The 12,013-nt window shown below is 43.3% G+C and overlaps 1 protein-coding gene and 1 long non-coding RNA gene across 8 annotated transcripts in view; one reads left to right on the top strand and one right to left on the bottom strand.

Annotated features, from left to right (window-relative positions):
- Nucleotides 1–4,269, bottom strand: part of CXADR (CXADR Ig-like cell adhesion molecule) — a 54,064-nt gene extending 49,795 nt beyond the window's left edge. For 2 of the 5 annotated variants that reach the window (XM_032352839.1, XM_032352850.1), the window contains exon 1: nucleotides 4,099–4,267. In XM_032352839.1, the coding sequence (XP_032208730.1) occupies nucleotides 4,099–4,141 (43 nt within the window). In that variant the 5' untranslated portion in view covers nucleotides 4,142–4,267. Of the gene's footprint in view, nucleotides 1–4,098 lie in introns of all 5 variants that reach the window. The other 3 variants (XM_032352823.1, XM_032352831.1, XM_032352857.1) reach the window with 3 other exon arrangements.
- Nucleotides 4,270–4,287: 18 nt separating this feature from the next.
- The window catches only part of LOC116595979, a 105,142-nt gene continuing 97,416 nt past the window's right edge, over nucleotides 4,288–12,013 (top strand). For 2 of the 3 annotated variants that reach the window (XR_004287951.1, XR_004287952.1), the window contains exons 1-2: nucleotides 4,288–4,431; nucleotides 5,159–5,252. This is a non-coding gene — a long non-coding RNA (uncharacterized LOC116595979). Of the gene's footprint in view, nucleotides 4,501–5,158; nucleotides 5,253–12,013 lie in introns of all 3 variants that reach the window. The other variant, XR_004287954.1, reaches the window with a different exon arrangement.

Raw genomic sequence — 12,013 nt, 5'->3', positions numbered from 1 at the left:
GGTCAGCAGTGACATGATGAGGAACTTGCTAAAAAGCAGAATCTCGGGCCTCACCCAACTTTCTTACGAGAATGATTCAGATACACATCAAAAGTTTGAGAAGTGCTGGTTAGGTGCTTTAATGAACTGAATTTCTCACCTCCCAAGACACATTCTACCCCTTCAGATCTCCATGCCTTTGCAAAACCTCTATCATCTGCTGGATGTGTCCTATCAAAATTTGCGCCTTGCTAAGTTCTATACTACTGCAAGGGTACCTAGCACAGCACAGAACATAGTAAGCAATAAATACCTGAATGACTAAATCATGTAATCAATTAATTAATGGATGAATTTGGCTCCAGACATGCAGGTTCTGAGGTACTGAAGTGCATTCAGATGAATGTGAATGTTAGGCAGCTGGAAACAGTGGCGCAGGATTCAAAGGAGAGGTGGGCTGGGCTGGCACTACTTTTAAGTCACCAACAACTATTTGGAGGTTATAGTAACGGATAAATGAGGCCACCCACATTTAAGATTGAGAGAAGACTATGGGACAAATCATGGGGAAGGCTGGTATTTAAGGGACCTACTAGGAATTCGATGAAGAGCAGGTTAGCAGGGTGCAAAGAACCAAAACCGGTATCAAGGAGCTCGAAAAAGATGAATGGATTTGCCAAACGGTTACTGTTCTCTCTGGCAACTGAAGTGGAATAGAACAATGAGATCAAAAATAAAGCAAAAGCTTAGAACTTCTTTAGACTAACAACAGACTGAGACAAGGCAACTGGAATGACCACTACCAAGGACGGGAGAGAGCTGGAACTGATGAGAGCTACAGCATGTACACGGGCCTAGTGATTAAAAAGCTGCAAACCTTCAGTCATAAGACATTTGCTCTCTGCCACATACCATAAGCTAACACTCGGACTATAATAAGAATACAAGTAATGCCCCTCAATGCCCCTCGTGCAATGAGATAAACTGAGTAACTGATGGACACCCCACAACGAATAGGGTAAGAAGCCATTATAAAGTGGCTTGCCTTGGAGGAGGGGCAACTTTTTTTAAGGTAGTTGGTATAATGGAAAAAATGTAGACAGTAAGAGAGGTATATGGAGGGGATCAAGTTCACATTTAATCTTCGTATTTTTTATGCAAAGGAAGACTCCGGCAAGCAAAATGATAAAACATTTCACTCTGCTCCGTAATGACTCTGAGATGGTAGGAACCCTATTCTTTATACACAAAGCAACTGAGGCACACAGAAAAGACAGAGGCCTGCAGCCATCAAATGGCTAACAAGTAGTGGGAAGACTACTTTTTTTTTAAAGATTTTATTTATTTATTTGATAGACAGAGATTCCAACTAGTCAGAGAGGCAGGCAGGGAGAGAGAGGAGGAAGCAGGCTCCCAGCTGAGCAGAGAACCAGATGCGGGGCTCGATCCCAGGACTCTGGGATCATGACCTGAGCTGAAGGCAGAGGCTAGCTTCACTCATGTTGACAGTGTGTGAGAAACAACAGCACCCCAAACTTTAACAAGATCCTCAGGTGATGCTGATGCTGATACACGGGCCACATGAGTTTGTAACACCCGCCTAAGCCCTGGTTCCTTGTGTTATTGTAATAGTGTCTGAGAGTATGAACTAAGATTAAGAAAATAAAGGGCTAAAATGAAAGTCTTCAGTATTTGGCACATAGTCAAACCAACAGCAGGTTCTTACTACATGACAGATAACCAGTGATAGAAATTTAGGAGGTCAATTAGAGGTAATCAAAGAGGAAAATGGCTGTTTCAGAGGCAAAAATAGCAAATGGTAAGAGCAAGGATTAAGGAGGAAATCTGTGACCTTAGCAAATTAAGTTATGTAACTACTCTGCACCTCAGTTTCCTCACATGTGCAACAGGGATCATTACAATACATACCCTCCAGGACTGCTAGGTAGATGGAGTATATATAAAGCTCTTAACAGTGCCCTGGCATTTAATAACTGTTCAATCAAGGCTCTAATATTACTACCATTGCTACAGCTGTTCTACTACAGCCACTTTTGCTACTGGTAGTGTGACTTGATACTGGACAGGTAATAAAATACATCAAAAGGGCTTCCACTAGCAACCAGAATATATGACAAAACTCTTTACAACCCATATGGAAACAGATCTAGAGAAAAAATAGCACTGCAATTTTTAATATGTAAGTCTCCTCCACTTTGTTTTGCCAAATGTAGAAGTCAATCATGTTACCACTCAAATCAAATTCATAGGAATGAATGCCTAAAATGGCAAGAGTTATCTGAAGAACTACTCAAAGCCATAGATCAATTACATAGCTTTTTGAGTTGTTCCCTAAGCTGGAAAACTGTACCTAAAAATAGTTGTTAAGCTAAAGACAACAGTGCTTTTATGAGAAGTTCACTATCTTAGTATACCGTTTATGAGTAGAATGACTCTGTATCAAAAATATCCTGTTGAGATTGCTCCTAACAAAGTGAGGTGTCCAGAAAAAAATGAAATCCACACAATTATCTGGAAATCCCCAGGGTGGGGGTTGGCATTGGGTGGGGGGTGATCCTCTACATGTGTTATTCCACTTTTCTGCTCTAGATGTAGCTTAAAATATTTTTCCCAGAGAGAACATGCGTTACCCACTTCAACTTCAGTTTAGTCTTTGACAAAACAAAGGTGGGAATGTACCATGTAAACTGGTTACTGACCCTTCGTCCTTTCCAGAAGCATTACTTTGGAAATTTCACCCAAGTCTAAATGATATGTATCAAAAAGGTGGAGGTGGTGCTATATATTGAAGATTAGACTTGTTAATAGAATGTTGATCCCATGAGTAATGCTCACAGATGTGGCACCCAACAATGGAATTAACATTTCAACAGGAAGCAGAGAGCCATCCCAACAAAAAGGGCCACCCGCTCCTCTCCAACACTTCAAAAAAAAAAAAAAAAAAAAGGTCCTTCCAGAGACTACACAAAGTGTGCCTCCTGAGGGTCGCACCGTTGGATTTTTAAAAATAGCCATTTGGTTCTAAACGTGACATATGCCTATCCTGACAAGATCAGTTAGTTAAAACACTGCCATGAAAACTGATCAGTTTTTTAAAGCGTCAAATGATTATGCCTTCTAATGGTCCACACATTTTTTAAATGCCTATTTTTTCCCCTCCTGAGAGAGGCGCAGTCAAAAAATGTACTTGGCGAATCCTTCAGGAATTACCCTGTATAAGTCATCCCCTCTTATCTTCGAAATGAATTAACTCATCATAAACGCAAACCGAGCTTACTATTTCCTCTTTGCACTTCGCTCCGGGAATGCAGAAATTATACGACTGCATTTCTGCAGGAACCTAGTCTGGATTTCCAACCGTCTACTCCGTCGAGCCACCGTCTAGTTAACAGCTCGTGCTTGGGCTCGCCTCTTACCGAGATGAAGAAGGCTCAAGCGACGACTGTTCGTCTCGTGCTTGGGCTCGCCTCTTCTAGGAGACCAGGAATGCTCACGCTACTGTTCCTTCAGCGCCTCTTTCCTAGAGATCGCTTGGACGCACGGCGGCACTGGAAAGCTCAGGGTCTATTTAATCATGGCGTTTGTAATTCAGCCTCCCCGCCTGGACTGCTCAACACCTGGGAACTCGCAGCCCTAGGCTCCTGAAATCGAGTAAGCCCGCGCGGACTCGACACGAGCGAACAAGAGAAAGGGCAAGAGCACAGAGAGCAAAGCTCGCACCCGCCGCGAAGAATGGTCCGGGAAAGACGCCGGGCGCACCCGGCACGCCGCGCCCACCCACCCGCGCCCGGGGAGCCCCTCCACCGCCGCCCCCCATCTCGGGGATCGGTCCCTACTACCCCCAGCTCCCCCCGCCCCCGCATCTCACGCCCCCGCACGGCTCCCCTCCGAGGCGTTCCACCTTCCCGGCTCGCACGCCCGGCTCCGCAAAACCACCCCGGTGCAATACCGCCCGCACAGCCACCACTGCCGCAGCGCCCCCAAATCGCACCCGTCCCCTCCCCCACGCCTCATTGTTCCCGGGTGGCCGCAGGCAGAGAGCGCCCCAGGGCGGTGCCGGCAATAGGAACCCTTGGAACCAAATTGCCCCCTACTCACCCGCGACTCCGCACAGGAGGACCAAGCGCAGCAGAAGCGCCATGGTGGCGGCCCGGCCGTGGGCGGTGACTGGAGGTAGGCGGCTCTCACCCGGGGTCTCAGTCAGCCGGTGCCTGCGCGCTCCCGACTGGCTGGCGGCGGCGGCACCTCAGCACCCCCGTCCCACCCCACCCTCGCTTGGCAGGTGAAACACGTCACTTCCGGTAGTGACTGAGCCCCGCGGCGCGCGCCGGCTCCGCCAGGAGCGTGGGGTTGCCACGGCAACCAGCGCGGGCTGCCCTAGGGATCCTCCGGAGTAGGAAGCTTCCCGCGCCAGCTGCGCTCCGCGTTGCGGTGAGCGGGCAGCCCTTCGCCCCAAGCAAGAGCCAGGGTCCCTGCTTCAGTGCCTTCAGTCAAATCCGGGTTTGTGCACTAGGGTCGGGCCAGCCCCTCTTCCCAAACAACTGACACCGCGGTCGCGCCCTTGCTCCAGGGTGCGGCACGGGACAATACTCGCCCGCCTGCCCTGGGATCCTGAAGCGCGGCGAATATGGGTGGCCTGGCGGGCACTCACCCGGCTCTCCCCGCGCGGTAGTAGAGAATGCGGGGTGGGGGTGGGTGCTTAGTTTCCAGCCAAGCGTCCCACCTTCGGCGGTTTGCTGCGAGGTCTCCCACCTAAGGCTCTGGGGAAAGCGAACTGATCAGCGCCTCCTCCGCTTCATGCCCCCCGCCCCGCATTTCCTCCCTTTTCATGAAGTCGGTGGGCTGCTGTGGAAGCCTCCAGAAGGCTTTTCCCCATCACCAGTAATGACTGAACCCCTAGACTGCAGCTTCGGGTTTGGGAAATGCCTGGGCTGGCTTTTTGACCCTTTGTAGTCAAAGGTTATTTTCGCCCTAACATTGGCCATCATGGACCAGTGAGCTTTAAAAGTAGGGTTTAGGGGTGGTTGAAGGCTGGAAGAGGTGTTGGGAGGACCTGGGAACTAGAGATTTTGGATCGCCTGTTCAGCCTACAGTGTCACTTCCTGGTATCCTCCATACTCGTTCTTGTGTCATTTGCATTCTTGGTCGCTCTTTGCAGATAACATTTATTTATAACTGCTGATAGACTTTGGTGTTCTCGACAGTTCCATATCAGGAGTGAATTAGAGGAGAGAAGCAGTGTGGTGCAGTGGGTAAGTTCTTGGGTCCCGGAATGGGACAGTTAACTGGGCAAGTAATTTGGAAATACACCTTGCTATGAAAACTAGATAAGATAATGCACAAAAGAATGTTTGGCACTGTGCCTGGCGCAGAGTAAATACTCAGTTGAGTGGTAGCTAATAAAAGAGTGTTATTGGGAATATTCTTGTTATTTGCTGAACCAGCAAAGGAAAGTAAATCGGTTATTAGTAAGACCAAAGTCTCTCAAATGGAATTTAGCCTGGTGGTCTGCTATCCTGACCGCACCTTAAAATTACCTACAGAGGTGCCTTGTTAGCTCAGTCAGTGGAGGTCGGACTGTTGATATCTGGGTGGGAGTTTAAGCCCCATCTTGGGTATAGAGATTACTTAAAATAAAATCTTTCTAAAATACTAAAATTATCTAGAGGACTTTTGCAAAATACCAGTATCTGAACTCCCACTCCAGGAATCCTGATTTAACTTGTCTCCAATGGAATCCTGACTGATCTAAGGAGGGTCCAGAGTAATGCTAGGTATTTCCTATTAAGGAAACAAAAAGTCTCCTGGATATAAATGAAGGTATAAAATATTTAGAACTTAAATTTTTACTCAACACATTATATTTCATGAAATTAGACAAAAGTAAGTATTAAAGTTATTCATATCTGTTACATAATATTTTTCTACTATTAATCACTTAAAAGCAGCACACATTTATTGTAAGTGTCTCCTCTAGGAGAAATTAAACTCAACCTTCATGGGTTATCTCAACCACTTACTAGAGGAAATCTTTTGAAATTATTCAAAAGGATTTTTATCTTAATCCCTTTGCTTGTAGTACTTTTTTTTTTCAATCCTTAGCTTTTGCTTCCTTCTGTGGTAGGCATTTTCATACCTATCAATCACTTACCTTACTCTCAATATTTCTGGAAGGCCAAAAAGGCACATTATTCATCTTTGTCACTCTTGGAAACCAACTTTAGTAGGTTCTCTAGTATTTGTTGAACTGAATATATTCAATTCATATATTGGTATATTGACATATTACTAAAAAGCGTTTAATATGTATACAATAACAAATCATTGCATCTTGGTATATCTCTTTAGGATATACTTTTTAAAATGTAAATTTTACAAAATTAATGTTTTATACTTCAATAGATTACCGAACACAAATTTTTCCAACTGTATCATCTCCAAGATTTAAGTAACTTTGAAAGGAGCAATTTATCTTCTTCGTGAAAGTAATTATTTATACAATTATATTAAAGTTAGATTTTGGTTTATTAAAGCTGGGGGGAAAAGGAAAAAAAATAAATGGAGTCATCTTTAGATTTTGGTTTGTAACTACATTATTTTGTATAAACAGCAGCTAAAATTATGCAAATTTCTGAAACTCCTTAATGATACCTTAAAAAGCCTTTGTGACTATAGTTAGCTTGGAAATTAAGTCTCCTGAAAGCTGTAATGAAATAATCCCATTAATTCTGGATCCTGCAAGTTGGTTGATATTTTTAAACCAAGCTAACAGTAGTGCACAGCCTTTAAATGAATTGTCCTATCTTAGTAAAGCACCAAGCACTCCACATTGTATAGCTTCTAAACCAGCAGAAAGGTGATTCTTGGTCTGTCAGGAAGGTGATACTCTTAGAGACACAAACAACAATGGTTAATATAGCATTTGTTCTTACAAGGATTTCTCAGCAGTAATGGATTTGCTAATACACCAAGAGATGATTAAAATCTTGTGATCACATTCAGAGATTGACCTCTTCTTAAGAATTCTTAAAAATTAAAGGATTTTTACTTCTTCACAGCCTGGCATATAAAGGCATGTAAAGCAGGAAACTTTTTTTCATAGGTGACACTGCTGATTTTTATACTTTCTGGAAAATGATAATGCTGTTCTTAAGAAATGACAGTTTCTGGGGTGCCTGCCTGGCTTAGTCAGTAGAGGATGTGACTCTTGATCTCAGGGTCATGAGTTCAAGCCCCATGTTGGGCATGGAGACTACTTAAAAGTAAGGAAAGGGAAGAAGAAAGTTTCTCACAACGTATTCTACTTACAATACCAAGAGCATGGGTTTCATGGGTTAATACCATCAAAGTCATCTATTTACCCCTGTGCAAATGAATTTATAAGTACTTTAGTTTTATGCCTTGTATATAATATTTGGAATCAACTCTCAGGCAGTGACCTAGAATTTTTTTAGATTCCTAATATTAGAGGATTTTTTTTCTCCACCAGTGCCCATGGTTCTTGGTCACGCCACTTTGAAGAATGAAGAGGTAGACCAGAAAGAGTGGTGGGCAACAAAGCAAGATTTACTGAGTGATAGTATAAGGCTCCCGAGGAAGGAGGGGCTTGGAGAGGGTTACCATCGGGGTTCTATGTCTAGGGAATTTTATGGGTTTGTTGGAGGGCTGTTTAATCTAACCCTTCCTTTGCCTGTCATCCAATCAGGTTTCTGTCATCTATCACATGGAATAGGTTGGAGGGCACCTTCCAGGGTGGTGTAAAAATCTTTTAAGGGTGGCTTCATCTTGGTTGTGGGGGTGGCACTTTGTCCCTGTCTGCCTTCCTTCCAATTATCCTTTATCGCTAATAATGTGATTCCAGAATGAATACACAGAAGTGATAAGTTTAGGGGTGCCTGGCTGGCTCAGTCAGTGGAGTTGGCGACTTGATTTCAGCGTTGTACGTTCAGTCCCCACATTGCGTGTAGAAATTACTTAAAAATAAAATCTTAGGGGCGCCTGGGTGGCTCATGGTTTAGCCTCTGCCTTGGGCTCAGGTCATGATCTAAGAGTCCTGGGATCCAGCCAGGCACTGGGCTCGCTGCTCAGTGGGGAGCCTGCTTCCCCCTCTCTCTGCCTGCCTCTCTGCCTACTTGTGATCTCTCTCTGTCAAATAAATAAAATCTTAAAAAAAATAAAATAAAATATTTTAAAAAATGAATAGTTTATACAGGCCAAAACTGAAGATTTTATTGATGGCCTTTTAGCTTTTTTATCCAAGAGCAGTCTCTATTTGTTCTGATTGTTTCTTTGTTTTCATCTCTGTCACTTCATACTGTTTGCATTCCTCCGATTTCTGCTAGTTCGTTATTTTCTGCTCAAAGGTTAAAATTGGGCTGAGAAAAAGAAGCATGTTGAAAGTTCTGGGCTTGCTGGTGATTGGGTTAGTCACAGGCGATCACCAGTATAATTGCTTTTCTTTTTAGAGATTTTATTTGAGAGAGTGAGAGAGGTCATGAGTGTGCACAAGTGGTTGGGTGGGGGCGGGCAGAAGAAGAGGGAGAAGCAGACTCCTTGCTGAGCAGGGAGCCTTTTGCAGGACTTGATCCTAGGACCCTGAGATTATGACCTGAGCCACAGTCAGACAATTAACTGCCTGAGACACCCAGGCGCCCCTACTTTTAGAAACAAACAAACCAACCAACCTGCTATCTAGCACTTGAGTGTAAACACATGGTGGGCCACCTTTTTTCTTTTTTTTTTTAACATTTTTTTTAAGATTTTATTTATTTATTTGACAGACAGAGATCACAGGTAGGCAGAGAGGCAGGCCCAGAGAAAGGGGGAAGCAGGCTCCCTGCTGAACAGAGAGCCCAATGTGGGGCTCAATCCCAGGACCCTGGGATCATGACCTGAGCAGAAGGCAGAGGCCTTAACCCACTGAGCCACCCAGGCGCCCCTTTTTTCTCTTTTTTAATTAAAACTGGCCCCAGGCCCAACGTGAGGCTTCATCTCACAACTCTGAGATCCAGAGTCGCATGCCCCTCACTGAGCCCGCCAGGTACCCCTGGGCCAGCTTTCTAGAAGGATGACTGGAATAGCACGGAGGGCATCAACTTTCATATATAACTACAGTTTAGTATATCTGTTTGATATCTGGTCCAAAGATCCAGTTTTACTCACCCAATCTTGGGCCAGCTAGCAGAAGGGGTGAAGGTGGGAATCTCAGTTTTTAACTTTTTCTTAAACTAACTTTGAACCAATCACCCTGTTTTGGTTCCCCTCATCCTTTCTCAGATAAGCCTGATGCTATCAAACCCTGATTTATTTATTTGAGAGAGTGAGTGACTGCTTATGCGAGCCAGGGGAGGGGCAGAGGCAGAGGCAGAATTCCAAGCTCATTTCTGGCTTTGTGCAGAGTTCCCCTAGGATTTGATCCCAGGACCCTGAGATCATGACCTGAGCTGAAACCAGTATTTAGTCATTCAGTCAACAAAGCCACCCAGGCACCCCTCATATTTTCTGTTTTGCCGTTTATACAGGTTCTTAACATTAGGTTTCCCTCTTCATGTTTTATGATTATTTTTTAATTGCAAGTGCATTTTGTGGAACTTTCTCTGTGTGAAGTATTTGAGACCTTTAAGTATTTTCCTTGAGAGAAAGTTTGTATTAACTTCTGCCAGGATCCAGGGGCACTACCAATACAGGAAGACTTTAAAAATAATGTTGGGGATTAAGTTCCCAAATGACACAGTTCATATAAATTCAGATCAGAAACCAGCATGAGAGGATACTAGTCATTATAAATGCTCAGAGGAGGCTCATCATTCTCAAATATTCATTAGTCCTTTTAAATAAAACAACATTCCTGTGCTCTATAGATGGAGGGCTATATGAAGAAATCAAACCACGTCTTCCTGTGTTGATAGCCCCCCACGGTTTTTCATTTAGCTTTCTCCTGTCAGTTTGTTGAATCACTCGAAAAACATTCTATTTATATTTAGTTGCTTCTGCAGGATTCTCTGCTGTCCGGGTGGAGTAAACAAATCCTTGTCAAGCATTTCCTCAGCAGGTTTTCCTCAAAATCTCCAAGTTTCCAGGGCCACAATCTGACCATCAGGGGCCCTGGGTGCACTTTTTTATTTTTGTCTTTGTGGGTCCCTCCCACCACAAAAGATCATTAAAATTGTCTTTTCTACACCTGAAACCAATTTTACCATATATAGTAACTAGAATTTAAATAAAAACTTAAAATAAAAAAAATTTTAAAAATAAAAATAAAATTATCTTTTACAACTCTGCTAGTATAAAGACATTTAATCCAGCCTGGATTGTGGCATTATTTCATCTGATTTTAAAAAGAAATGAAAATATTTTTAAAGACCCTGGATAGGGGTGCCTGGGTGGCTGAGCGGGTTAAAGCCTCTGCCTTCCGCTCGGATCATCGTGGTCTCAGGGTCCTGGGATCGAGCCCCACATCGGGGGGTCTTTGCTCAGCAGGGAGCCTGCTTCCCCCTCTCTGTCTGCCTCTCTGCCTGCCTCTCTGCCTACTTATGATCTCAGTCAAATAAATAAATAAAATCTTAAAAAAAAAAAAAAAGACCCTAGATAAACTGGATCTGAGCATTGCTTGTCTCTCCCTCACAATTCCCCCGTTTGCTGTTTTGTACCAATAATAGTAAAGATTTAATGGGAAAGGGAAGGAAAAGGGTGAACTTACACATTTTCCTCTCATCCCTGTCTCTCTCTCTCTTTTTTTTTAAAGCTTTTTTTTTTTTTTAAGATTTTATTTATTTATTTGAAAGAGAGAGTAAGAGAGGGAAAGCACCCACAGGGAGGAGAGGGAGAAGCAGGCTTCCCACTGAGCAGGGAGCCCCATACGGGACTTGATCCCAGGCCCCTGGGATCATGACCTGAGCTGAAGGCAGACGCTTAACCTACTGAACCACCCAGGTGCCCCATCCCTGTCTCTTTTCACCTCTTGCCGAAAGTCCCTTAAAATGTCTTCATTTTCAGTCCCTTTTCTCTACCTGTTCTATGCCAAAGCAATCCACCAAGTACTAAATTTGTCCTGTACTAAAGATAAGAAAGAGATACAATATTTACCTAAGAATAAAAATATGTTGCTTGTTTTATTTAAGCTCTTTCTTCATCTCCATGTTCTGTAGTTTATATTTTGTCTTTGACGTGTTCATGTTTGTTTGCTTGTTTGGGTAAAAATAAGTAGGACTGGCAGAATAAATCAGGAGCTTATATCCTCTTTCTGGGATTTTACACTAACCTTGCTAGCGACCTTTGGGAAGAAAATTAAACTTTGTGAACTCTATCATAATCCTAGGAAGAAGTCTAATGGCTGGTGTTTATGACATGTACATGGGGCATTTTGAGGACAGATGACTTAATGTTTGCCCAGTGCTCTGGGCATTTTAGATCAAAGATGCTGAGCTTACCCAGCATTAAGCCTATTTAATTTATACCCAGATTCTATATTTAACTCTGACAGAAGTGGACAGAGACTCATACTTTGTATTTTGCTGGTTTCTTTTTGGCTGGAGACAGCTTTCTGTCTGATAGATAATAGCAATGCTTTACATTTATAGACCATATAACATCTTTCATCCAAGGAGTTCAAAGAACTCAGCAATTATGACTCATTGTTCCTTAAAATATCACTACAAAACTTGAGATGACATGCTTTGAGGTACACTGATTACTGAGATAAAGAAACTAGAGTCATGGAGGCATGAACGTGTTAACAAGGTGTTTCAGGAGTCAGACATAGAATTCAGGTAAGTCCCCCTTTCTTCGATTAGATCTTAACATTCCATCCCCATAAAGGTAAGTTCTACAAGGATTTCAGTTGTATTTATGATAAAGATAATACTTCCTTTTTTTAGAGATAATACTTCTCAACTATGAAGATTTTAGAACTTACTTCCTTCTTCAAGTGCATCTCCTTATCCCTACCCTTCCTAGACCCCTCCCATAGCTGTAGCCACTCTGCGATACTGTCACTGTGACCAGAACATCTGAC

Source organism: Mustela erminea, chromosome 1, assembly GCF_009829155.1.
Source record: "Mustela erminea isolate mMusErm1 chromosome 1, mMusErm1.Pri, whole genome shotgun sequence".
Lineage (NCBI taxonomy): Eukaryota > Metazoa > Chordata > Mammalia > Carnivora > Mustelidae > Mustela > Mustela erminea.
The sequence above is the reverse complement of the archived record's forward strand: the minus strand, read 5'-3'. Positions and strand labels throughout refer to the sequence as shown.